General features: G+C 32.0%; 1 protein-coding gene across 2 annotated transcripts; it reads left to right on the forward strand.

The window, feature by feature from the left end:
- The first annotated feature begins 1,296 nt into the window (after positions 1–1,296).
- LOC132751962 (outer dynein arm-docking complex subunit 2-like) lies at positions 1,297–25,599 on the forward strand. 2 transcript variants are annotated; one of them, XM_060742188.1, is made up of 21 exons: positions 1,297–1,400; positions 2,031–2,294; positions 2,783–2,958; positions 3,455–3,530; positions 4,596–4,760; positions 5,216–5,322; positions 5,747–5,889; positions 6,415–6,549; positions 7,593–7,807; positions 8,359–8,566; positions 9,178–9,324; positions 9,771–9,980; positions 10,324–10,557; positions 11,004–11,114; positions 11,487–11,702; positions 12,057–12,238; positions 12,548–12,662; positions 13,117–13,305; positions 16,039–16,059; positions 23,596–23,817; positions 24,283–25,599. In XM_060742188.1, the coding sequence occupies exons 2-21, from the start codon at positions 2,068–2,070 to the stop codon at positions 24,394–24,396; spliced, it is 3,213 nt and encodes a 1,070-aa protein (XP_060598171.1). In that variant the 5' UTR covers positions 1,297–1,400; positions 2,031–2,067; the 3' UTR covers positions 24,397–25,599. The 2 variants fall into 2 exon arrangements, with proteins under 2 accessions (XP_060598171.1, XP_060598172.1); XM_060742189.1 differs by lacking the exon at positions 16,039–16,059.
- Positions 25,600–27,244: the final 1,645 nt, after the last annotated feature.

The following is a 27,244-nucleotide window of genomic DNA, read 5'->3' on the forward strand; positions in this document are numbered from 1 at the left end:
TATTATGTAACGCTTTCGAAAATGACCATATGATACGGTGGCATAAAGGGGCCATCACAAATATTTTTTTCTACCAGGTGCGCACGTGATAGCTACTATGTGCGCACGGGATAGCTACTACGTGCGCATGCGATAGCAACCACGTGTGTACGCGATAGCTGCTACGTGCGCACGTCCAAATTACAACGTGCGCACGCGATAGCTATGTGCACATAATGATTGACCAACGAAGGGGCTATCGCGTGCGCACATGATAGATAAAATATTTCTGATGTTCCCTCTATGCCACCGTAATATGATTTTAAAAAGACCATTATTCTTTAAAATTCTTAAATGCTATATAAAATATTTCATTAGATATATAGCTTTATACTTTTTCATGTACAGATGCTAAAACTCACATGGAGATTTTAGGTCAAACTGTAGGTGTAATTGATTTTTTTATTGTTGATCTCAGGCTTTCAAAATATTTCAAAATTTAATTGTGACGACAGGCAATGGTATATCTGAATCCGAGAACATCGCCTCCCTTTATGTACCTTTTGTCAGAATAGGGAATTTTCTGTACTAAGTATTTAATAGCTAATTTAATACTTATACTCCGGTTTCGTTGATGGATACTTGAAAAGCATGAAACATCCCCTTTGTGGAACTGTATTTTAAAGTACTGGGCATTGTTTCAAGTAACAAAATTATAGGCCTACTCACTGGGCTAATTTCATTGTATGAAGTATCGTTGGGTGGCTGAGAGTCGTAAAGGAGAAACAACGTATATAAGCCACATGTACAAAGTGAGAAAAAATCTGGGCAGGATAGGCTGTTGCTTTACTAGAACTTCTTATTTGTCTACACATAAAACAATCTGCAGTTTACTATGACCATCTGAATAGGTATTTTAGTAAGATCTCGTTGTCGAACTTAGAACCTCCATTCCGTCCGTTAATCTATTAACAAGACCGGGCGTTAAGATACAAGACGATAATAACACAGGCTTCGGTAAAATGGCAATATCTTAAAATTAAGTATGATGAGATTTGACTATCAAAAGGATGAGCAACATATATAGTCTTTTACGTCGACTACTTAATGCAATGTCATCTTATATGGACACGCTATATATAGTAACATCTTCATAAAACAATGAGACATTAAGGCAATAATTATCGCCTTTAAGGAGAATCACATTTGAGAATGTTTTATTTGAGCCTTTTTTTAATCAGAAATGTGCCAAAATTGGGATAGTTTAACTTTTTATATAAAACGAAAACCACCAGTCAACCTTTTCCTTTTTTGGAGACTATAACAATATCACATATAGTCGTAAAAAGAAAAACGATTATCTCCCATGGACATGCGCAGAGACTTAGCAACCAATGTACACAGTTTGCAGCATAATATCGGTAAGTACAGTTGTGTTTATTTTTGTGTGATCGTTTAAAATAATTGGGTATGCAAGTTTTAGTGATATTATTTCAAAAGTTATTTTTAATCACACTATTATTCAAAGATGATTACTATTATTTAAGTTCAGAAAGCAATACTATTATATTGATAAATTAGATGCTATAAACTGATAAAGTTGTATCCATGACCATGATGACTTGCCTGGACTCATGCACATCATGACATGGGACAATATGCAGTTTATTTGCTTTGCTTACTCGGTAAACAGGGAAAATCTATTGATCAAGTTTGAGTAACCTAGCTATAATTTAGTGATAATAGATTGAAATTTATAATATTTTCTGTTGAAATAGAAAAAATTTAATAACCAAATCTCTAAGCAAACACGTTAGAGTTTTGGGTTCTAGTCCAGTTCCACAACTTCCTATAATTTCTGTAGCAAAAAATGACAGCAAACACCCATGGTAACTGCCAAAATGCACCAACTAATGATTTGTGTTCTTACATGTAGATTTAATAAATTAATTGTATTATAAATGATATTCATCAGGGGTTTGACATAAAAGCCGTACAAGGATGATAGATTGTAGATCTATTCTATACATTGACACTCTTTTCTATTCCAGGAAAACAACATTAAGTTATAAAGAAGGATAAGAAACCATGGGACAAGCACTGCAACGTGCTGCCCAGTGGACCTCTGCAAAGGGAGGTTCAGGTGGGAAGCTCGAATTTACAAAACTAAATGAAGATCTGCTCAATGCGATTATGAACTGGGTTGATGGTTTCGGTAGTAAATACCCTGAAGAAGCAAAACTTGTATTCAAATCACCCCTGACATGGATAACTACGCTTAGACCAGATAAACTATCTGGAGGTTTTACTGAAAAGTAAGGAATAGTTTTATTCTTTTGACATAACATTTAATAAAGTCAAGAGAAGAGTAATTCTTAGTAGAAAAATACTTATTTTGTGGTTAGAAACTTTTGTTTATGGTGTTGGCTGAGTAATTAAGGTTGCTGACTTTAAATTACCACTCTGCACCTGTTTTGAATCTGAATTCAACTTTTGTTTTTTTACCAGTTAATAAAGTTTGATTAAAATGTAGAACTTGAAATATCCTGGTATCATCATCCAACAGTAAACATTGAAAGAACTTTGCCATATAAGATTGTTTTATTGATAAATGAAATAAATTAGATACAGTTTACCTCTATTGAAGTTAACTGTTACATAAACAGATGACACATAAATGTCCACATCTGTTATTCAATGGGGGTATATTGGCTGTTTTGGGGAAATCACAAGAGCAGTCACCTTAAATGATTAATGCTATGAAGGTATTTTTTGTGTAGTAATCTTTATACATGTTTTCTAGGGGAGAAGAAATGGTATCAACACAGACAAGTGAAAAAGATGGAACTCCCATGTTGACATTGAAAAAAGTCAGCACTAATGAATACTCAGTGACTTCTATGTCTCTTGAGTTTTGTGAGAGTGTACTAAGAATGGCTGGAGACCAGAAGCTAATGGAAGTTCGCAGTTGTCTAGAAGGTAATATACAATTATTTCAAGACAAAAAATTTTCAGTATGTAAATCATTTACTTAAGTAGAGGATGCTGCAGACAGGGTGTCTATGGTTGTTACTTCAAACCACTTTACCCTCACCGCCGTGGGTTCAGGGGACTTTGCATTCTTTCTTGTGAGTAAGTTATTTAGCTGAGCCTACAGAACATTGGTGGTTCTACTCATGTGCCTGTCATTAAGAATGCACATAGGGGCACCTGAGGTCTTCCTTCACCAGTAATGCTGGAAAGTTGCCGTTGACCTCTACTGTGCTGGTATGATGTAAAAACCCAAACATCAAACAAATAGTTACTAACTATTAATGGAGAGCTAGGAGTATCAGTACAAGCCTTTGCTATTTTTTATTCAGATTGCAAATGAAATAAAAAGTCAATATTATTAGACCTTTAGAAAGTCGCAGTTTTACATCTGACTATGTGTGCAGTTAAAACATTTGTATATAATTTGCTCTGTTGTTTTCAGCTAACCGTGACCCTGCTACAAAAATGCTTGGAGATAGATTTGCTACTGTAGAAGGCGATGATAATTCTATATACAGGTAACATATTCTTTCTTTTAGAAGAGATGTTATTAAAAAATTCAAAAAAAACAATTATTGCTAAGTAAGAAACTTAGTATGTGACTGATAGATTTAATTCTTTTGAAATTGATCGATAGGTTGACTGTTGCAATTTATTATAAAAGAAATAACATTCAATGAAATTTAACAGTACACATTGAAAAATTAGGAATATCTTTATATGTAATTACCCTTTGAATGCTATACTAGTTTTAATAAAAGTTAGGAGCTTCCATTATAGAGCCAGACCAGTGTGAACATCCAATTGCAGTCTCACAAGGCTGTACTATTTATTGTTTGTTGCTCAATTTGAGTTCTCAGATACCATCATTCCCTGTTAATACTAATATCAGATAAATCAGTGAACTTTTAAGGCATGTTCATCACACAAATACAGTACTGGACATAATAGGTTAATGCCTGAATTAACAAATTTTGGCACTGAAAACAGAAATATGGCACCTGATGATTTATCTCCCGCCAAAAAGTTTAAATAATTTAAATGATAATAATAACAATTCCCCACAATTATTTTCTAATAAATATCCTATTAGAATTTGCTTTCTGTAAGATTTAAAGCTGCTGCATCCAGATGAGTAAAATTATTTCTAGAAATTCAATCTTAGAAAAATGTACTAGGATCTTAAGAAAAGTAAAAATATTCAATATTTAATTAATTATTTAGGAGCCTACATATTATGTGAGATTAATGACCGATTTTGCAGTATCAGTCACTATCTTTCTACTGCGTTACTAACACAGTCTAGGTATTTATGTATATTTTATAGGCTCCTTTAGGTAATTTACGTGGATTGTAAGTGCCGTTTGCAGTGTGTAAATTACTTTCTTTGTTCACTTCACAGTATTTTATTTTTAAATACATTTTTAAAATTTTCATGAAATTAGCATGAATCTGGAGGCATGCTGCTTTAACATCATGAGTATTGTCACTTTTGTTTGTATGTGCAGCAAAATTTCCTGAAATTCCCCTTCATATAGAAACAGGTCAAAGAGAGGGCTCTAACAAACAACTTGTAATTTCAGGTTTATTGAAGAGATTACTAAAGAGATTGAGCAAGTAGCCAAACAGGAAGGTGGAGAAGGTGGTCACAGCGAGATAGAAGAGAAGAAGTTGCAACTTAAACTTCAGCTTCAGATCAACCGTCTTGACCAGCAGTTACTTCAACAGTCCATTCAACAAATTGCTGGGTTAGTTTATACGAATTAATTTTAGTTTGATTGTGTTGGCAGCTATACTCATATTGAAACACTCTTAAATCCGTTCCTGGAACCAACCAGTACTAGTACCAGTTCTAAGCAATGAGTGTAAAGTTTCTTGCTCACAGAAACAACAGCTTGTCCCTGAAGGGGTTCGAACCAACACAGTCAGCAATCCTTTAGATTAATAATCTGACACATTAACCACTTGGCCATTGTTGGTAATTATTTATAGGCATATTAATTGCCATTATCAAATAAGATACTTTCTCTTTGAGGAATAAGTGTAAAATATTCTTAAATGATTTTATGTGTAAAGGTGTGATTGTGAACAGTTTTAAATAATCTCACCTGTTGGTGTTACCTCATAATGTAACATAGACTTTTATGCCAAATAGATGAGCAGAGCTGAAATATCTTTAAATGAATTCTGTTGTTGTTTTCAGTGAAGTGAGGTTAACACCACTTACTGTAGATGGTGAAGTAAATATTTTGCAGCAACTGTCAGGCACTGATGAGGAGAAATACTGTCTCGAATCAATAGAATACTGGGGTAGGTTTTTTATTTTCTGCTCTTGATTTATCAGAGGAGAAAATGGTCAACTGACTCAACTCCTTTGATTTTATATACATGGAAGCTGCATATGCAACAAAAATGATATACATGTAGTACTTTGTAAAAAGTTGTAAATTGGTCACTTTGTCATACTTAGTTGCTTTTGTAACATAAAACTTTTAGTTTTAGTCTAGAAACCTATATTTCTTACAAGTTTATAATTTCACAAATTTAAATGAATGTTACTTTTGACAAAATCCTTTAATTGCTGACCATTGGGAATGGCATTGTTGCCATTAAGTCTGTCAATTTATTCTTGTTGAAGATCTTGTTTTATTATAGGCTGCATCCTCATTCATACATATTTAGAAATTTTGTGAGCAAATTTCTGACTTGTTACATTTTTTCATTGTCTTTGCAGGAGACGGTTATATCTTCCAAAATAAATGCAGAGCGCAACCATGGCGACAGTTGCATGGCGATATATGCTACTTGCAGATTAAACCTCATGACACAGGCTTTGTCTATGTGACTGCCAATACCAGTGGATATTATTGCAATAGTGTAAGTTTTACTATCGTGCCCATAATGTCATGAAGTTTCTGATCAGAAAGCATAAAAGGTGTCAAAAATATTTTTGATTCCATTAAGGAGATAAATAAATTTGATTATATTAAAGCCTTTAATGGTAGCATTATAAGACGTTAACAGAGGTTTGCCATTTAAGTCTAGATCAGGGTCATGCTACAAATGTGTGTTGTCTGACCAGGCTTATATTTAACTGTCCTCCAAATACTGCCAGGTTCTTCACACTACCAAGTCAACCAACCATTTAACTTAATATTTATTGTATAAGTGGCTAAGTTAGCGACATAGAAATATTGGTGAATTTAGCAAATTGATGAAAATCGTTTTAATTTTCTCTAGAGTTATTATCAACAAAACTATCATTAAATTCTACCCTTTTACGATTTGCTAATATTTTCTCACATTATATGTCGAGAATTTTAAATCTGTTAACTTTTCAAGACATGGAAATATCCACTTATACATTACATGATTTTAATAGCATGGATATTTTTATTTCAGGGAGTTGATCCAAACAAAGCAGGGGAACTTGATTACACAAAACAGGGTGACTCCTACAGGGAACTTGTTACATTATTGAAAGAAAAGAGCCCTAAGTTTTCAGAGATGATTGAAAAACAAGCTTTTGCTCTCAAGGTAAGCTGATCAACTTAACTTTATGTTGCCATGGTGATTTAACTGGTAATGCTAGGCAGCTTTAAATAAAAACTGTTCTAATGATTAAAAATGTCAAAGTCAAGTGTATAAATTAAGTAGTTTAACTTAGCCTAATGTATTTTCCTACATATTAAATTTCTCTTACTATATTAGTAACAGGATAGAACTTTACTTTAATTTAAAAATTATAATTTCCATATGGTCTCCTTCTCTAAGGGGCCAGTCAATATCTCGCCTGTTGACATACATGTGAGATTTTGACTCATTTTAACAGATTAAGAAGCCATGCTAAAATTTTCCAACTAAAATATCTTGGAATTTACTTTTCTTATGAGTTCTTTCCCTTGAATAGATTGGGTCAAAATTATTTTCTAAAGATGTTGTAAAAAAAATTGAACAAAACTGAAAATTATTTTTCTTGGTAAATTGAGGAATGTAATGTCAATACAATAATTGCGATGTAAAGGGCTTGAGCAAAAAAAATAGATTGAAATAACTGATCTGTATATATTTCCTGGGTTAAAAAACTACAGTTATTTACAAGGGGAGTGGTGGCCTAGTGGGTAAGGTGTCTGCATCTCAACCCAGGGATTATGGGTTCGAGCCCTAATCAGGTCATAGCCATGCTTCATCATATGACACCAGTACTGGATGGTTCCAGGAAGCGAACTCAAAAGTGATAAATGTTAGTTGCAAGAACTTGTTTCGCAATCAAGCTTAAATAAATGAGCCGCGTCACGACAAAACATAATGGGTTTGCGACCAGCATGGATCCAGACCAGCCTGCGCATCCGCGCAGTCTGATCAGGATCCATGCTGTTCACTAACTATCAGTTTCTCTACTTGTAATAGAGTTGGTAAGCGAACAGCATGGATCCTGATCAGACTGTGCGTATGCGCAGGCTGGTCTGGATCCATGCTGGTCGCAAACCATTATGTTGGCTTTGTTGTGACGCGGCTCAAATATGTTTGAACCAACAGTTATTTACACCAAAACTAAGGTACTTTATGAAATCTTACAGGTGAAGGAGAAAGATGATTCGATGTTGATTCAGAAAGAAACAAAACAAGATCAGGATGGTGACGATTACAACAGGGAAAAATCACAAGACCATAAACTAACAAAGGAATACTCAAAAGATAAAGACACCAAACAAAAGAGCAAATCACAGAAAAAGAAGAAGTTAGAACCCTCACTAAAGTGGCGGGCACTTGGAATGGAGGAATATAAAGAAAGGTGAGTTATTAATAGATGTTATAAAAGTCATTACTTGATGTGAAGGGATGGAGAAATATAGGGACAAAATTTCAAGGATGGTGGGTTATTGTACTGAATTTGTCTCCAGCATAAACTGTGTACATGCAACTTCATATTAAATAACCACTGTCCATTGAAGATATTCATTTGAAATTTCAGACATGTCTTTCAATGATAAATGTCAATTATTTGCTAGGATCTATAGTTCTATTTTTGATGTTCACTGAATGATTCGCATTTTGTGAATTTCCTCTATTGTCCTTGCTCTTGTTTTACTATCACTCTAAATAAAGTCAAGCGTGCTGTCTGAATGGCAGCACTTATTTTTATTTACATTATGCTAGCTAAAATATATTGAACAATATCAAGTTTTACAAGACATTGACAAGACATTGCTTTATTAAAGCAGCTAACATTGTTTTGTATTGATCATAACTGGCTAAACTACTCATATCTCAACATGTAAGTATACCTGGAATTACTGTTGAGTATACCTCATTTTAACTGGAATATTATGTAATTATTTTCAGTGAACGAGAGAAAGAAAAGAAAGTAGTAAAAAAGAAGCAAGCTCCTAGCCGTATGAAGAGTAAAACTCCGATTGAGGCTGAGGACAGTTTCAGCGAGAGTTCATCCGAGAGTGAAGAGGAAGAGGAGGCTGTCGAGAGGCGAAGTGAAACTAACGCTGATTTACCCTCAGAATACTGGCAAATACAGAAACTTGTCAAATATTTGAAGGTTTGTCTTCCATATTTTGCTTGACTATTTGAAGTACATTAAGAGCTATTGTACTCACCCAGGCGTCTGCGTATTTTTACAATAAATTTCTGAGAATACCCGAAGACACTGGCCTACTGACAACTCCTGTTGTTTTTTTAATGCCTTTGAGGAAAAAAAAGAACTGGGGGGGGTTTACACTTACAGATTTTTTTTCAGTAATTTATTAGTTTATTTGCTGGTATGTTCAATATTTGGTATGTAGATATTTTGGGTAGACCACTTAAGAGGTTTGATAGGGTCAGATGACAACAAAATGATTTTGTTTAACTTTTTAAAGGAAATAAATGTTGTCTGCTAGGATATTGACTATATTTCTATAGTCTTTTTCATACCATGGAATTGATTGTAAATTTGAGGAGAATAAAAGACAAATATCAATACAAGGTGAAGATGTTTAAAATATCAAGGGAAGTAACTCAAAGTGTCATAATATGTACTATATATATATAGTAGCCTCCCTTACACCATACAACATATTTTCTTATATGAATTTGGTCATGGAAGTTTAAAAATTTTCAAAACTTAAAAATTTATTAAAATAATCATGTTTTTTTATATATTTTATCCAGGGAGGTAACCAAACAGCTACAATAATTGCATTGTGTTCTATGCGAGACTTTAACCTTGCTCAAGAGACTTGCCAGTTGGCCATTAGAGATGTTGGTGGGCTGGAAGTACTAATTAATTTATTGGATACAGAAGAAATTAAATGCAAGGTATGTTGATATCGGTGAATTTTTAGCCAATTTGTTTTTTTGTTTTTTTTTAAATTTTCATAAAATTTTAAAATGGATCAAGGCAATTGTTAAAATGTCAGCTGACAGTAGATTGGTCACCTCTGTCCATGTGAGGGGTTTGTGTTTGAAATTATACATCATGTGATGCCTAGGATTTGCCTTAACTAACTGCATTGCTAGACATGACAATTTTATGTCCCTTAATATCCCCTCATTTATTTTTATGATTCCAAAATTACTTTTTCAAACTTAATATTGGATTCTCTATATGATAATTGATGTGTACTATTCTTAATTCTACATATTTGATGTTTGAAATTTCACTCAAAACAGTTTTTGTCTTATATATACATTAGAATTATTCAAATTAATATATGGTGATCAAATCAGATTTATGTAAACTCTAAATATTAACTTCCTTTCAGATCGGTTCCCTAAAAATCTTAAAAGAGATTTCCCGCAATATACAAATCAGACGTGCCATTGCAGATCTTGGGGGTCTACAGACCATGGTTAAGATTCTTCGTGACCCCGACAAGGATCTTAAATGTTTGGCCGCAGAAACTATTGCAAATGTAGCCAAGTTCAGGCGTGCACGTAGAACAGTAAGGCAGCATGGAGGAATCAAGAAATTGGTGCGTTATAGTGTTTATAAGTACAGAAATGTACCATAAAACGCCTTATATATCATTCTCGTTTTTGTTTTTTTGCGTAAAGTTATCCCAAAAACAAAACTCCATGTGAACTTAACGGCACATACTTTCTCATACATACAAGTAGATTTTCTTTTATGTTTTATAAGTATATGTTAGCCTACACTTCTACAGTCTTTTGAATTTCTTTATTTCTCAAATTTGTTCTATTATTTTCTTTTACACAGATTAGTTTTAAAGCCAACTTAGTGTTAACAAAATAAACCAAAGAAATATTTTTTGTATACTAAGTCACTATTTGACAGAAGTTACTTATAACTTTTAGGTCGGCCTTCTTGACTGTGCGCCTCTTACTGGTCACATGACACCAGAGTTGGAGCGTGATGTTCAGGTGGCACGATGTGGCGCCCTTGCCCTCTGGAGCTGTAGCAAGAGTACAAAGAACAAAGAAGCTATGAGGAAAGCTGGCGCTATTCCATTACTGGCAAAGTTACTGAAATCAACACATGAAGACATGCTGATACCAGTGGTTGGTACTCTACAAGAATGTGCCTCAGAGGTGAGTTTGGAAAGGAAATTGAAAAAAAAAAAACAGTGTTAAAAATAAATGTGATGTGAAATATTATTCAAATCTAAAAAAAGATAAGATGATTTTGACTCAAGATTTCTGAGATTTTCTGTTTTATAGTTTTAAATAAAAAGGCTGATAAATTGGATTTTGATAATACTTTTTTAGATACACGTATAATAAAAAAAGTAGTGAAGTTTGATAAAATGAAAGTTATGTATTGAAATAGTAGTAAGTATGTAAACAGTCTATGTATGAAGAATCAGCCTCTATATAAGTAGTTCCAATGATTCAAAGACTATTTTCCTTATAGAATTTTGTGTCATGAACATCTAAAAAGTATATATCCAAAACTCAAATGTTTACTTTGGTTGCCTTGCATTTTAAATTGACTTAAAACATCTTATTATATTAACATATTTTATGGAATATTTCAGCCTAGCTACAGACTTGCAATCAGGACAGAGGGTATGATAGAAGACTTGGTAAAGAATCTCAAATCAGCTGATCCAGAGTTACAGATGCATTGTGCCTCAGCTATCTTCAAGGTAAAACAATTGGCCCTGCATTTGTTCAGACTTAGACTTAATTTTTAACTCATCTGTTTCGAATATACGGTCAATATAAGCAAAGTTTACATTTTATAAATGCCCCTAAAAACTGATGCAATTGATCACTTAAAAGCGATTACAATGTTGCTTAGCAACCATCTAAATAGTGATAATTTTTTTTTTTTTAATATATTTTTACTGAGTTTGATTTATCCCACAAACAATATTGGAAAAAATTACGTAAAGGATTGACATATAGCAAGATTCTTTGCAATGTTATTGTTATGTTATGCAGTTGCTTTAGATTATTTTTTGCTTTTTATCTTTGTTGAAATGTGTTATATAGCATTTTAAAATTTATTTATTCAGTGCGCTGAGGAGAAAGAAACTCGGGACCTGGTCAGACAGTATGGTGGGTTGGATCCACTGGTGGCTTTGTTACAGCAGAGTGACAACAAGGAACTGCTGGCTGCAGCAACTGGTGCCATCTGGAAGTGCGCTATAAGTACAGAGAATGTAAAACGATTCCAAGATCTCAAGGCTATTGAATTACTCGTCAGTTTGTTGAATGACCAGCCTGAAGAGGTAAACTTCTTGTCTAGGTTTCTTTCCTTTATTTGTTGAGCAGAAATCTGTCCATTAGAATTAATTTTAGTTTGTGTTGGAAGCAATAAGCTTAATGAAACAGTCTCACATCATTTCTTCCAACCAATGAGTGCATTAAACAGTGTCTTCAAGGAAGCAACCGCTTGCCCCTGACAGAGTTTGAACCCATGTGACCAGTAATACCTAGACTATATTTTTGACTGTTTTTTTGAAATTTGCATGTACATATGTAATATCTCCATGAAATGCAAACAGATTTTTTTAATATCATCTGATTAATAACTAGGTTTGTTAAAAATATATTGTGCTGTAAAACATGTCTTTACTTTGCAGGTTTTAGTGAATGTCGTAGGTGCTTTAGGGGAACTAGCAAAGGAAACGCCAAATAGACAGTCAATACGAAAGGCAGGCGGTATTTCACCGTTGGTTAACTTACTAACGGGAACTAACCAGGCTCTCTTGGTCAATGTTACAAAAGCTGTAGGGCAGTGTGCAGAAGAACAAGATAACATGGTGTAAGTTAATATATTTCATAAAATAAAAGCTATCCGTTTATTTAAGTGTCATTCACTGTGGTTCTGCACTGGTTTGTGCTTCGATATGTAACCTAAATAAGACAAAGGGTCATTTGTATTTGAAAGTCATAGTTACTTATTCTTTTAATTTCTTTTTATACTGTGTTGGTTTGACGTAAAACCCAACAAAAACTTTTTTTAAAACATAGGAAATTTTTGCATTTAAGCTCTCATTGCATATCGAAATATTGTTACAGAATGGTGATTGTGCCATGTAAGTGTAGGTTTTTTTTTGTTTTTTGTTTTCAGTATTATAGACAGATTGGATGGTGTAAGGTTGCTATGGTCATTGCTTAAAAATCAGAACCCAGATGTTCAAGCGAGTGCAGCCTGGGCTATTTGTCCATGTATAGAAAATGCTAAGGTAATAATGCCTTTACATGTATATCTACAATTTCTAACACCACTTTTTGAAAAACAAAACCATTTGTTTGTGTCAGATATAACCCTTTACTTCAAATAAGGATTCCCATGGCTAATGATGTATTAAATGATGTTTTGCTAACTTGTGTTGAAGACCACCTCTGAATTAAAATCACATTGTAAATAAAGGTCACTCTCTGACAACCCTTCAATGATTAAGTAGAACAAAGTTACCTCCATATAAAGCCCACTTACCGATAAAGGTCATGTTCAGTCTAACCATTTGATGACCTTTGTTCACTGGTTTGGCTGTAATGGGCATGTATCTCTGAAATTCATTTACAGTTGTAGAAGTATTCCTCATTTTGAGGGTCTAAATGAAATTTATGATATTATACATTGTTTGGCCTTTTATGTACATCTAAATTTTTAACCAATAGTTCATATATTTTTAGGATGCGGGTGAAATGGTGCGGTCATTTGTTGGCGGCCTAGAGCTGATAGTCAGTTTGTTAAAATCTGATCACAAGGAGGTGCTAGCCAGCGTGTGTGCTGCTATAGCTAACATTGCCAAAGATGAGGAAAACCTGGCTGTTATAACAGATCATGGAGTGGTGCCCATGTTAGCTAGATTAACTAATACTGTGAGTATTTCACTTACCTTACAATGATTAGTAATACCAATTAAAGTTGTGTTTTAAGGCATTGTACATTGTTTTAAGAAGTTGTTGGAACCAAGGGAGGTAATTTGTAGTATCATTTGACAAAGAATCATAAAAATCAAGAGATTTAAACTTTATGCAAGGTTTATGGTAGTATAGAAGTGTTATATATAGTTTGTTACAAGTAAACAAGGAACAAATCATTATTTCTGATTTAAAGGTAATAATTAGGCATTTTAAGCCATATCTTAATATTTTGAAAGCTGTCACAAGCAATATTTTACAGGTAAAAGACAATTGCAAATATTGAATAAAACTATAATATATAGATTTACACTGTCTACTGGTACAGACTGGAATGTCTGGCCAAAGGGTAACTGTTAACAGGCTCTACAATAAACGAGGTAACGAGGCTCTACACTAAACAGTTACCCAAGAGTTAGACCATTCCAGTCTGTGACGACAGCTGATGTTTGATTTTTTTTCTTGCATATAACATATTGATAATATGAAAAATTACGGAAACTAATATTTTCTTTTAGCATTTGAAAAATTCTCATGGGAATGACATTAAAAAAGCACATGACTTGTCTTACAGTGGTGTAAAAAGACTAAATAATCCTGTCTTACAGTGGTGTAAACAGACTAAATAATCCTGTCATTTACAATTGTAACTGATTTACCAGTGATGAAACATATATCTTATATCATATTTTGTGTACATTTATTATGGCTCATCTCATGAATTTCTGTCATTATTTTTTAATAACAAGCAATGATTATAAACTGTTACAAAACTATTATTAACATTTCATCAAAGTTTATTCTCATTTGGCCTACTTCAAATCTCTTGTTATGGCATACGTTGACTAGAAAATTCTAGATAAATGCAACCTGTAGCTGTATAATTGTCAGACGTAGGCCGTCACATGCTGAATTTTTCCAATACATCAGCTTCTCTGTAGAATGTCACGGCCACTGGTAATCATTTCCATGCATAATTCATAAAGCTGTTTACTTCCAATAAGTTATTTTATTTTTAGCATGGGCATACTTCTAGCTATCAATTGTTTTTATGCAATTATTCATTTGATATTCTCCTAAAATGTTATATGCTTGCATACAAAATACCAAACGTCAAATTGGAAAACTAGAAATTTTGACATTTTTAGATGTTCTTTAAATATTGGCTATACTTGTTTTGCTAAACTCTTAATGCGTAAATAATTATCTTTCTGGCCATTTATTTTTGTTCCTGCATTTGGGACTTCAGTTGCTAATTTATTTCACGCTCTCCAGATTTTGCGCTGATCGTGATGATAAACATCACTACTAATGGTTTTGCTGTTGAAACAAAAAGAGAATAATTTCCACTTTCGTTACATGTTGAAATATCAATGCCGAGGCTCAATATTTAATGACATAAGTGGTATCATTAATAGAGTTGGAAATCCAATGTAATCATGCTAGTTGATCAACAACAAAGCACAGGACTCTCATATCGTATTGATTTTCCTGGTAATATATAAATAAAAATGAAGTTCAAATTTGCAAACCTCTCAAATTTCACTGACATTGTGTAGTAGTTTATTGATTAGATATTTAGGTCAGGTTTTTTTTTATTAAATTTTATTCATACATCATGTGATGTAGTTGAAATGCCTTGTTAATGTGTCAGAATCACTTGACTACAATATAAATAAAGTTTATTATACATGAGTTTGTGGTTACCTTATGTTACGTAGGTGATACAACATGGTTTATCATTGTAATATTTTCTACACTGGTTTAGAAATGTTGAACATATTGTTTTTTTAAAATAACATTTTTGCCCACGGACATTTTTTCTGCAAAATACATTAATTTAGTTAAATTTGCCCATTTAAGTGGATGATTTTTTTTACCCCTGGTATTGCTTTAAGTTTGTACATTAGACCCAAGGTTAGCCAAAATCATCCTTCCTGTTTCAGCGCCATATGACCTAAACATGTATGATTTTACAAAAGCTTTCAACAACTTCTACTATTTGGGGAAAGTTTAAATCTCTAACTGCTGGTGGTGAAGAATTACTTACCTATGTAAAACCAGGTCTGTCTGCTTATTGATGCATCTTATACCTGTTAGTATTTTAGTACTAAACCATAAATCTTGTAGATAGTATAGAGCCACTGAAATCTCTTGAAATAATGACACTTCTACATACTTATAATGATTAATATTAATTTCTTTAACTAATAGTTAACATAAGAATATTTTTTTTCTTTACTTTTTGTATGGCATATTGCTCATACTATATGTATATGGTAGAGTACAAGGTATGTAAGTGTATTAGAAAATACAGGTGAAAATTAAAGATTTCACCGCCATAATAATGCATATATGCATACTGCTCGTGCTTATTGTCACACAAATTTAGAAAATGCCACTTTAACAATAAGTGAAAATTCATAAGAAAAATGTTTTTTAATTGTGAATTTTTTTATTATTTTTTTAAAAAACATTTCATTTTAGCTTCATCCCTTATGTTACCATTTTAAATCATCATATGAAATAATATGTGCATGTATAATTATGTACCAAATTGATTTTCTCGGAAGTTAGACAAATTAAATCCCTTTTAATTAAATTTCATCTATGATGTTTGTAAAGTCTGTATCATTACCAGTAATTATCTTTAATTTTTTGTTGTGTTTTATTTCTTTGTATGGTATATAGTATGGGAAAATGTCCGACAAGGTAACCATAGTTACTCCATGTAGACAATGTAGTCATTCTTTCTTCTGTCTATCCATTGCTGTCTATTTCTTCTTCTGTCTATCTCATAATATACTGAGTGTTTGTGCAGACTTAAAAATATTCAAACTATCTCCTGAGGAATGAATAAATATTTAATATATTACATACCAAGATATTTTTTATCTGATAAGCTGGCAAAAAATAAGACTAAATAAGTTGTACAATAGAAAAAGTTGTAAATACTTTCAATATAGGTCTATTTAATTCAATTGATAAGCTTTTTGGTTTATGTTTTCATTCATACTTTTTATATAAAGTCAATTTTACTCAAAAATTTACCAAATTCTGTCGCAAAAATGAATTTATAATTTTATGTTTTTTTAAAAAAAACAACAACAACCTATCAGTTCAGTTTTTAAAGAGTAGGTACATGTTTCATTTTTGTTTTTTTTATCTGCCACCTGCGTATTGTTTGATTTATTTAAGTTTTTTTTTCTCTCTCTGTTACACAATGTTATCTCCCTAGTTGAGTTTGTTTATCAGAGATAAACCCTTTGAGTGCTATATACATGTACAGTGATATTGATATGTCTATGCTCTTGATATGGCAAGACCTGGACAACCTGCTATTTATATATATAGTGATTATTGGCAGTTAAATTTGAAGAATCCTTTAAAATGGGAGCGTCTGTGGCCGAGTGTTTTTAAACCACTTGCCCTTCACCACTGTACGTTCAAATCCTGCAAGGGACTTTCAAAATACTTTCATTAGAGGAAGTTATCCAACTTGCTTACAGAATGTTAGTGGTTAATTCTACTCAGTTGGCCTGTTTATGCTTGAAATAATACACTGAGGGTTACCCGAGGTCAGTTCATTCATCAGTATTTTTTAAGCAGGAAAATTGCGCCATATGACTACTGTACTGTGTTGGTAAACTTAAACCCCACCCCTAAAAAAAAAAAATCCTTCAAACTTACAATTATGGGCAGTTCTGAATTCACGGTAAGTTTTCGAGTTCAGCCGGGTTTAGGGTTAACTGAGTCTGCACAAACCACTACCATTCTTGTCTTTATCTCTAGTGTTACATAATATACATGTATATCATGGTCTGGGTGCTTCTCGCCAACAATATGGTCTGTTCTATTGCAACCTTTCAGGTCAAGGTCTATTCTTATTCTTTTGAGAAGTATAGTTTTATGAGGAATTTTGAAAGGATGTATCAAGCAACTTCAAACAACTTTAATATAAATTTTGGTGAGCAGTCTCTTTCTTTGTAAGTTAGCCTTAGAAGTTCAATGGCTGAATCATGGGAATGTTAGAATTCAAATTTGCAGGTTTCTTCTTTGAAACTCCTGCTACTGGAACTTTTATAATATAAACAGTCTTTTACACACACAAAGAAAAAGCTGAGTGGTTAAGGTTTATGCTTATCAACCTGGGAATTCTGGGTTTGAGCCCTCATTGTGTGGTAGCCGTGGATACTTGGAAGTTCAAAAGGTTGGCGCTTAAGGTCACCCTAAAGTGTGATCAATTAGGTAACCAATTTAATACCCTTCACAGTTATATAAAATTTCTTGTACATGTAACATAATGACTTCTTTGAAATCTAAAGATTTCTTTGGAACTCTAAGATTCTCTTTAAAACCCAAAGGTGGCTTTGGACTCGAAGGTTGCTTTGGAATGACCTGTAAACAACTGTCATATTTCATATCTGGTTCAAGGTTAATTTGTCTGTTATTTAATCCATTTTAACTGTAAAGTTGTCTGTCTTTATAAAAAACAAGTTTCTTGTATTCTTATAGGTACATAACATAGGGGTATGGTTTTGATGTTTTAATGTATTTATAGTCTGTAAATGTTGTAGAAAATATTTAGTGTTTTGTTTAAAGGGACTCCACTGACATATTTTGACATGAAAGGTCTGGAAATCATTTTTGAAATTTAAATGTTCCATGTGATGTAGATCTGGACAAATAACATAATATGTGAAAAATTTCAGATCATTGGCTCACTCCATTTCACCTGAATAATTATTCAATTGTGAAAAATGACCTTAAATTGAAAAGCATTGCAATGCTTTTTATTCAGATCAGGCTAAGAATAACATTAAATTTATGAATTTGTAATTATTTCTGAGTATATTTCATAATTATCTTTTGTAAAACTTTCTATTTCAAGTGCCCCCAAGTGTAAGAAAATAAAGTTTTATGCTTTTTATGCTTTTTTACCTCAGTGGAGTTCCTTTGATAATGAAGCTTTAAATTGGTAATGAGTTATCATATAATAACTATTTTGATTAATATTTAAGACTGTCGGTAAAAAAAAATTATAGTGATTATATTATAATAAACAAAGATATGTTATTTATAGGTAGAAATGTGGTTGAAGAATCCAGTGATTTATATTTTAATGATACAAAATTGGTCAGTCTTTCAATGGTTCTGATTTCACAGTAATATTGTCCAAGTTGCTGACTTTTCATACACAGCTCCCCCACATCCTGAAACCATCGTGAATTTTAAGATTGAATAAAAGATGGTTAAAACTGAAGGACATATTTTTAGTGTAAAATTTTCCTTGATTCATTCCTCTATTAACTTATTATACCCAAATAAATTACAAAGAAGATTTTAATTAAGGGAAGACTGGTTTAAACTGGAGATAGAGGAAATGAACATTTGTAAGATAAAAATCTATAAATTTATCAATTATAGTTGATTTGTTGTTGTTTACTTCCTGACTGAATATTGGTTCGACATAAATCAATTATTTTCCTTAATAATATTTCATACACTTTTTTTGCCCCAATACATCCTGGCGTTCTTGTCAGGTTGAGAAATGAATTGTGTCTTATGAGTCTGTATCAGAGATAGATTTATTGACTGATACCATGATTAAGATCTACACGTCATTTGTGACATTTGTTCTTAATGGTACCCCATAGATATATAAACTAGTCACCAAGTTGTCAGATATATCGTGCTGAATATTGTACATGTCAAGGGTCACATGGCCATTGTTCATTGTAACAGGACTTATTTGTTTCAATTCAGTCTCAGGATCAGAATTCAATCTTTTTCAATATCAACCATAAAATATGACGATTTTTTGTAAAGAGAGGTGTTTTTTTTTTGTTTTTTTTTTTTGTTTTTGCTCAATTGAAGTTTTAATTATCTCATCTGACTAACTTATAGAAGAATCAGATCTTTAGCCAATATGTGACCCCAGCATGACATTCTGAATGACATGTTAAATGATTTAAAAGTATAAGTTTAAAATTTATTGGCAAAGATTTGTAATTATCAGCATTAATTTATTATATTATCTGCATAAATAAAATTTCAGTATGCAAATCAGCACAAAACGGGTGACAGAAAGGTAAAGTTGTTTCTATCACAGACTTACTGTGTGAAACTAAAAAGATACATAACAAATCAGCATGTTACAAAAATTGCGCTATTTTTCACAAACTGAGTAAATGCTTCATTTTTCTCCTCAAATTTGCTAATGATTATGCCCATAACAGCTACAATTTTTTTTGTACCTTATTTTTTGGCTTCCTGTTTAAGTAAAACTAGCCTAATTTGTGGTTTAAAAATTTGAGTGAATTTAAAATAACACAACAGTTTAAGTTCTAATACATCATTCTGCTAATTCAAGTTTATTTACATATTTTTAGTTTGTTGTTTAATTCTCTATCAATGAAAATTTGAATTAATATAATTATGAGTATTAATTTCTCTATTACATAATATTGAGAAAAAATTACATTTTGGCATATTTTGTTTCATATAAGAGAAGAATAAATTTAAAGTCCATAATTATAGTTACTGTAACAGTTGTTTTTCTGAAGCACAAACAAACAGTAAAAGTTATGGATAATATTATTATATCATTTTTTTCTTTATTTTATATCTTTTGAAATTTTGTGTAAAAATTACATATCAAAATACAAACCAGAAAGGTCAATAACTACATTGCATGACATTTTTAATTCAAATCACACATGTAATATTATTTTAACGACTTTCGTTAACCTATAACTGCAATCACTGCCTTTATAAATTTATTAACAACATTTATATAATTATAATGATCTTCAGGGCATAATAAAAATTGAGTTTTGAGACAGCCCATCTTGATTAAAATCTTTCTGAGTATTTATTTTTTTTACACTAGATTTCTTTATCTACTATTTTTATCATTATCACAAACTTGTCAAATGCACTTGGCAAATTTACAAGTAAAAAAAAAAGAAGAGAATGAGGACTTTGTGTTTTTATATAATTAGGTAATTCCTTAAGCTTTCAAATAAGGCTTAACTATTCAATTGATTAGATCTATTCAATTTCATAAATTAAAGAGCTATATAAGGTCACATTAAATAAGTTCAATATTTTTTTTTCAATATTAAACAGGCCTGAAAATCTGACAGTAATATGAACAGAAGATGAATAATTATTTTCAATATTTCAAGATTAAATTAAAGAACAAGGTTTAATAACTTAGTTAAGATTTTATAAGTCCCTTTAGTTATTAACTTATTAAATTTAATATTCTAGAACCTCAAGCTATTAGCTAAGTTTACAATTACAATAGAACCAGGCCAGACTGCAGGACAACTATCTTTAAATTTTCACAGTGGTACATGTATATGAATTCCCTCAAAACTGATTATCGACAGTCCAGACAGGACAAAATTTATAAGAAATTCAGCTTTATGGTTAAATAAAAAATAATGGCAGAGTGAGTAATTTAAGTACAGGTTTCATAAAAAGAAACATGGTTGTGACCCTAAGTATGGTTTAAACTCATAACTACACATAATTCCAGGTTTGGAGGCAAACACTGCAACAACTCAGGTCACTGCTGAGCCCCTCTGTGTATATATTTTTAACCTTATATAACATTTAAACAATCCTTAAAGGTTGAAGAGGGTCAAACAAGCAACATTTTACTGTCTTGATTATACAAATATGGACTTTAAAAGAGATAAAGTGATCAAAGTTCATTGACCTGATTAAAAGCCTCGTTAAATCATCAGTGTGGTCAATGATACACTGAACCACATTTATACATCACCACTTTTTGAGTTCAATTTTCAAAGGGGCATAACTTTTAAGTGTAAGAACACTATCCAGATACCTTAAGCCCTTTCAAATTCAGTATCTAAAGGGGCATAACTTTTAACTCTAAAAACACTATCCAGTGTCATAACACTACTATATATTGTTCACATTAATAGAGGAGAAAGAAATAAAAAAAATATTGCAAAAAAAAATATGAAGGACCACTCTTTTACTGAGACCATTGTTCCATGACTTTTTTTTGTTCTTATTACTATTGTGACTTTTTTTGTCTTATTACTATTGTAAATGAAAAATGTGATAAAAGACATCACATTTAACTCTTAAGTTAAGTCCAATTTTCATACAAAAGTGAAACATTTGGAAAATTCTGGAAAAAATCATGTATGACAGCACCTTTAAATTTCCTGTTCAATTTATATATGAAACTGAAAAAAATGAAATCTCACCTCCCCTTAAAGGATGATATTACAATGTAAAGTATTATTTTTATCCAATCAAATCTCAAGTAAAAGAAAACTTTGTTATTAAGTGGATGTTATCTGATTAGAGACTGATATATTGATATTATCAAAGGCAGGAAATTGATTTTTTGCTCCATAACTGGATAGGTATCAATCCCATGTTTGCAAAATAGGCTTCAATTTACTTTGGACTGGATTAAAATAGGTTTTTCTTCCACATATCAATATTTGTATGAAATTCCATCACCAGGTAAAGCATAAGGATGTCCGGCTTACAGGTACATATGAGCAAAGGGCATTGATTGGTTACTGCCCACATTAATTACCAATCCCAAACAATATAAACAAGCAAACAGCAGTGATATATATTTCATGTAAAATGAGAGTAAATATTTTATATGATAGCGATTCTATGTCATTCATTTCCAAAGTATTGAATAATGATATATAATTATATAATTATGATATGTATAATATATCATTTCACATTTATTTTGTCTAAAAAGGAAATAACTGCCATGAATTAATAAAGGTTGCTTTTAACAGAGTTCACTGGTATATATACAGTCCAGTAATTCCATGTTAAATTAACCATGTAAGCTTTGTTAAGTTTTAAACTTGCAATAAATAGATGAAACAATATAACAAAAACTGAAAATATAAGCTGAAGCTGCCCTTATCTTTTCAAATGAATAAGTTTCACATGTGTTCTTGATTGTAAAGACTTCAGACACAATAAATTTTGCACATAGTCAGCAAACTGACTTTTGTACAGGGAAAATTTTCTAGGAAACTTTTAGGTCACATATACATATTTTATGAATGACATTAAAAACCAAAATACCAGGCAAAATTCCAGATAAAACAAAATGCCATGTAGAAGCCTATAAAAATGTAACTTGCATGAGGTTCTTTGTTTTATTTATAACAAATGCATTAAAATACTGGGTTTTAATTTCTTGACTTGTAACTTTTACCCCACTGTAACTGAAGGTTATAAGCCCACCAGTATAGGGCCAGGTCAGTATGCAGAGCCATGCAGGTTGGCTAGAGAGTGTACTGTTCGAAGTTCAATTTTGTTTTAAGTTTGATCCTTAAATCCCTATAAGTTTGAATGAACTGTTCCAAATCTAAAACATTAGCTAATCCATACACAAATTCAGCAGAGTAATGTAATATTAATGTTGGCTACACTCATTTATTTTTCAAGCCTGACTTTACTGGATTTGTGTAATGGACTTGGCCCTGCTTTAAATCTGGAACAGTCCATTAGCTGTTTCAGGTTTTTTAGTTAACTCGCCTATTGGATTTTGAGTAGCCAATAGCATTATAGTTAATTAAAATATGTTAGGTCTCCATCAATGTGCAGCCTGAATTGGCAGAGGGCCCAAACTATATTGATGCCAAAGGCATTATGTCATTTACATCCTTATATCTGCCATTTTGTACAAAAGATTTAAATGATAAATGAAACAAAGTCGGATTTCCAGCAGCTCAATCTAATAATCTAAATGTCTACAGAACTATTTAAATGCATTCCAGATGAATGCCACTTTAAAATAAAATAGTGGTTTTGATATTCTATAATTCCCATGATACAGTCTGCTTGGTTATTGCCTGATATAATTGTTGCATTTTACTGAATATTTTATATTACAATGATTGATTTTTTGCTGGCGACATTCTACTGAAATATATGTTGAACAAATCTATGGTATATTTTGTATTGATTAAAGTTTAAGAAAGGGCAGAGTTTGTTCATGGTGAACTCTTCATGGGTTATTTACCCACCCTGCCCATCAGATCTGGGTGAATATCTTTTAATAAGATATTTGTACATATAATTTAATTAAAATATGATTGTGTACTAAACTGTTTAATGCCTTAAGAGAGTACTTAGAAAACTCATTTATAACAGAAACAGAAAATTACATTTTGATTACATGGAAAAGAATTTAACGAAACATGAATTTTCTACTTTCAGACAAATGACAAATTGCGGCGCCATCTAGCAGAAGCAATAGCAAGATGTTGTAATTGGGGAAATAATCGTGTGGCGTTCGGTCGAGAAGGTGCCGTAGCCCCGCTTGTACGATATCTTAAATCTTCAGACGAAAGCGTACACCGTTCTACTGCCAGGGCTTTGTTCCAGTTGTCCAAACATCCAGAAAACTGTATCACAATGCATGAATCCGGTGTTGTTCAGGTAAGTCTGGCTCAAATACCTTTACAATACCTCAATTGGTCAAAGTCGTGGCTCTATTCATTCATCCTGCTGGTCAAAATATATCATCTTGTAGTCACGTGACTCATCTTGTCAGTCATGTGACTCCAAGTCCCAACTCCTTGTCATATTGTTTAGCCTACTCATTATTTGTTTTAAATAATTGTTCATTTTACTGAATTTATTTAGAAGAACTTTAAAAATTATTATAGGGAGAGATGTTTTACTCATCCTAGCTTGGGCCTCACACTTTGGTTAAGTTTTTGATGCAAGCTGGTAGCTCTAAAAACTACTGCAGGGAATTGGTTAAAACAGTATAATGGGTACATGTCAAATAACACTGAGTTACGTTTTCATAGAGTTATAACTATCTTCCTACTATCAAGGACTAAGAAAAGTTGATCATTTTCTTACGGACAACTCTTATTATTCTCGTTATTTTTTCAGCCACTGATGAAAATGGTGGGATCAAGTGATGAAGATTTACAAGAAGCTGCTGCGGGCTGTATTGGAAACATTAGAAGACTTGCATTAGCCAATGAGAAAGCTCGATATCAATAGTTAACCAATCAGAGACCATCTTACATTTTTTAGACACCATCCAATCAAAACTGACATTATGAAAATGCAATAAGATGCAATTTGTTTAAAATTTATGTATAAAAAATAATAAAACTTGTTAAAACTAAAAAGTCAGTCCATTGAATAACAAAAAATTACAGACAGTGTGTGTACTTTTATCTCTATAGACATTTTATTTTGATAACAGGTTAAGATAAAAGGGTGTGCTGATAAATTTCATTATCTCTAGCTTAGAGTTCAACATTATATTAAATATGAATGACTAAAGGTGTCTTGTGCAAAATCATTAAAAGTCAATGACATGTGATAATATTAGTTATTCAAACTTAACTATAACTCGGGTTCAGAAGTTAATGTTTTATAATTCATATATCTTAATTTTTGATCAATGAACTTAACAGCTCAATGTACAATGTTTTCATCCAGGAATGCAATACAAATGGAAATGATATCCCTGCCAAACTTTTTTTAATTTCCCCCTCCCTAAAAACTACACATGTATGTACTTTGAGAAAAAATAAACACCCTGATAATTTTATTTTGTTGTTATAGAAATTACATTGGTGTCATTTAGCAATAAATTTATTTCTGAGGTATTAATTGTACATTCTTGACATAAAAATGGCATACTATAGAATATAGATTTTGTTCAAAAATGTGTAAAGATTTAATCTAGGCACTCAGCTTTTCTGTATAATATAAGTTGTATATTTAAATTCATTTCAAACAAAAGGTATCAGTATATTTTCTCATTGTGAGAAATAATAAAAAAATAAACACCACTGCCTCCTTTTACTTATATTAATTTATTGCTTTAATCTACCAGAAGACCAGATATTTCTCTTTTTTCTTTTTACTATTTTATTTAGTGGTATTGTATTGTATTTTGAATTTGTTTAATTTGAGGGTGTGCTACCAGTATTTTTGTTCATGTTAAATTTAGTTTAAGATCTTAAAATGCTACTTTGTATGTTATTTCTTAGTTACGTGTATTTATAATTTAGTGATTATAATTTAGTTAAAACCGTCCAAGTAACTGTGATAATTATTGTACAGCGTTTGATTTGAATAGATATAGAATGCCTTTTATTTATGGAGCACCTTTTTACATTAAGCATTAAAAAAATTTGAAAGGAAAAGTTATTTGTTATAGACAAAAGAAAATAAAAGAAGAAAAACCTACACTCATTTCTTATCATTTTACATAATCTGAAGCTGTTTTGTAACTTACTGGAATCACTGCAGACACAATCGATGATTCACACTTTTCTGTCTCTGAACATACCAATATTTCGAAATGCATTAAATTTTGCCCTGCATTGAATTTGGAACAGTCTTTTTGTCAAGTTTAACAGATTTCATTATCATCATGCTGTGGGATTATACAGTTTTGTGTAGCAATTTTTTTAATTTTTTTTTTTTAATGCGCCAGAAAGCCCATATGGGCGACCGTACACTCAAGTCAGGCCATCCTAGAGTGTCCCGCCGAGATTGTTTCGTCAATTTTTTTTCAGCTTTTATTGGTGGAGGAAGACTCCAGGTGACCCTCCGGGCATTATTTCAGGCACGAGCGGGCACCTGGGTAGAACCACCGACCTTCCGTAAGCCAGCTGGATGGTTTCCACACATGAAGGATTTCGACCCGAGTGAGGATCGAACCTACAGCGGTGAGGGACCTGTAATCTCTAGTCAGCGACCTTAACCACTCGGCCACGGAGGCCCCCATGTGTAGCAATAGACAAGTATATTGTTTTGTAGGGCAAAGACCAAACATCTGTAGCTTTTTAGCTATTAGTAGGATAAATGTTTAATTATTAGTATCATACAATCACAGGTATACCAGTCTGAAAATGCAGCACTGCCATTGGTCAATTACAAATCTGTGCTAAAATTCTACTAATCAGAATAAAGACTGGTTCTCATGCATTAAAGAAGAAACCATCGAGCTACAAATCAATTATCATGCTGATGTAAAGTCTTCATAATCCATGTCAAAGTTTAAAATCCTGACATCCCTAAAATTGTATAATGCCTCAAATTTGGGACAGTTAATTAACTTTCTAAGAGGTTTAATAATAAGTTAAAATCAAACAGGCATTTAATTCTGTGGCTTAAAATTATCATAAGGTATGACACAGCATTATATTCAGAGACTGGTTCCATTTAGTGGAACTGAAAGCTTGTCTGTGAATTATAGTGGATTCAAAGGGATAATGAATTATATAGTATACTTAAAAAAGAATCTGTTGCATATACACTTGTTAGGTAATGTACTTGAAAATTTTTCCTCTTGATGTGGTCTTTAGACCTTACATGTAATTTTGCATGATTCAAAGCAATAGGAAGTTTTTTTTATTTATACATTATAGAGCTGTAATTAAAACCACTGTGTTTAATTTCCCGGCAGAAACCATAATTTCTTCCTGCAATGCGTAAACTTGTTTCATGAGAAATGAAACTGAATTTACTTGTCTGAAATATGCAACAATAATTATAATGTTACTAATGTTAGGTCATAAATGTTCAATTTGCCTAGGTTGAAGACCATATTCTGTAGCTTAATTTGGGGATCAGTTTTCTGTGTGAATATAAAACAGAAAAAAAAGCACAACAACTTCATTTTATCAGCCATATAAGTGTTTGGGCCATATTATAAGGCTCCTTGAAATATAGCTTCAATAAAATCAAAGGTCACATAAAAATAGAGGACAGAGGTCAAGTTTACACAAACTGCAGTTGAAATAGTAACTTTCTTGATCTATATGAAGTTAAATGTATATTTTTTAGCTTATTTTTCAATATTATTAAAATATTTTAACCTCGACTA

Source organism: Ruditapes philippinarum, unplaced genomic scaffold (assembly GCF_026571515.1).
Source record: "Ruditapes philippinarum isolate M1 unplaced genomic scaffold, ASM2657151v2 ctg1029_1_1_1_1, whole genome shotgun sequence".
Taxonomy (NCBI): domain Eukaryota; kingdom Metazoa; phylum Mollusca; class Bivalvia; order Venerida; family Veneridae; genus Ruditapes; species Ruditapes philippinarum.

What these genes read in the sequence shown, in the direction of transcription:
- LOC132751962 (XM_060742188.1), top strand. Translation starts at nt 2,068, where the DNA reads ATGGGACAAGCACTGCAACGTGCTGCCCAGTGGACCTCTGCAAAGGGA. An exon ending in AACAAGCTTTTGCTCTCAAG is followed by an intron (nt 6,550 to 7,592) that starts GTAAGCTGATCA and finishes GAAATCTTACAG; the next exon opens with GTGAAGGAGAAAGATGATTC. An exon ending in CATGTATAGAAAATGCTAAG is followed by an intron (nt 12,663 to 13,116) that starts GTAATAATGCCT and finishes ATATATTTTTAG; the next exon opens with GATGCGGGTGAAATGGTGCG.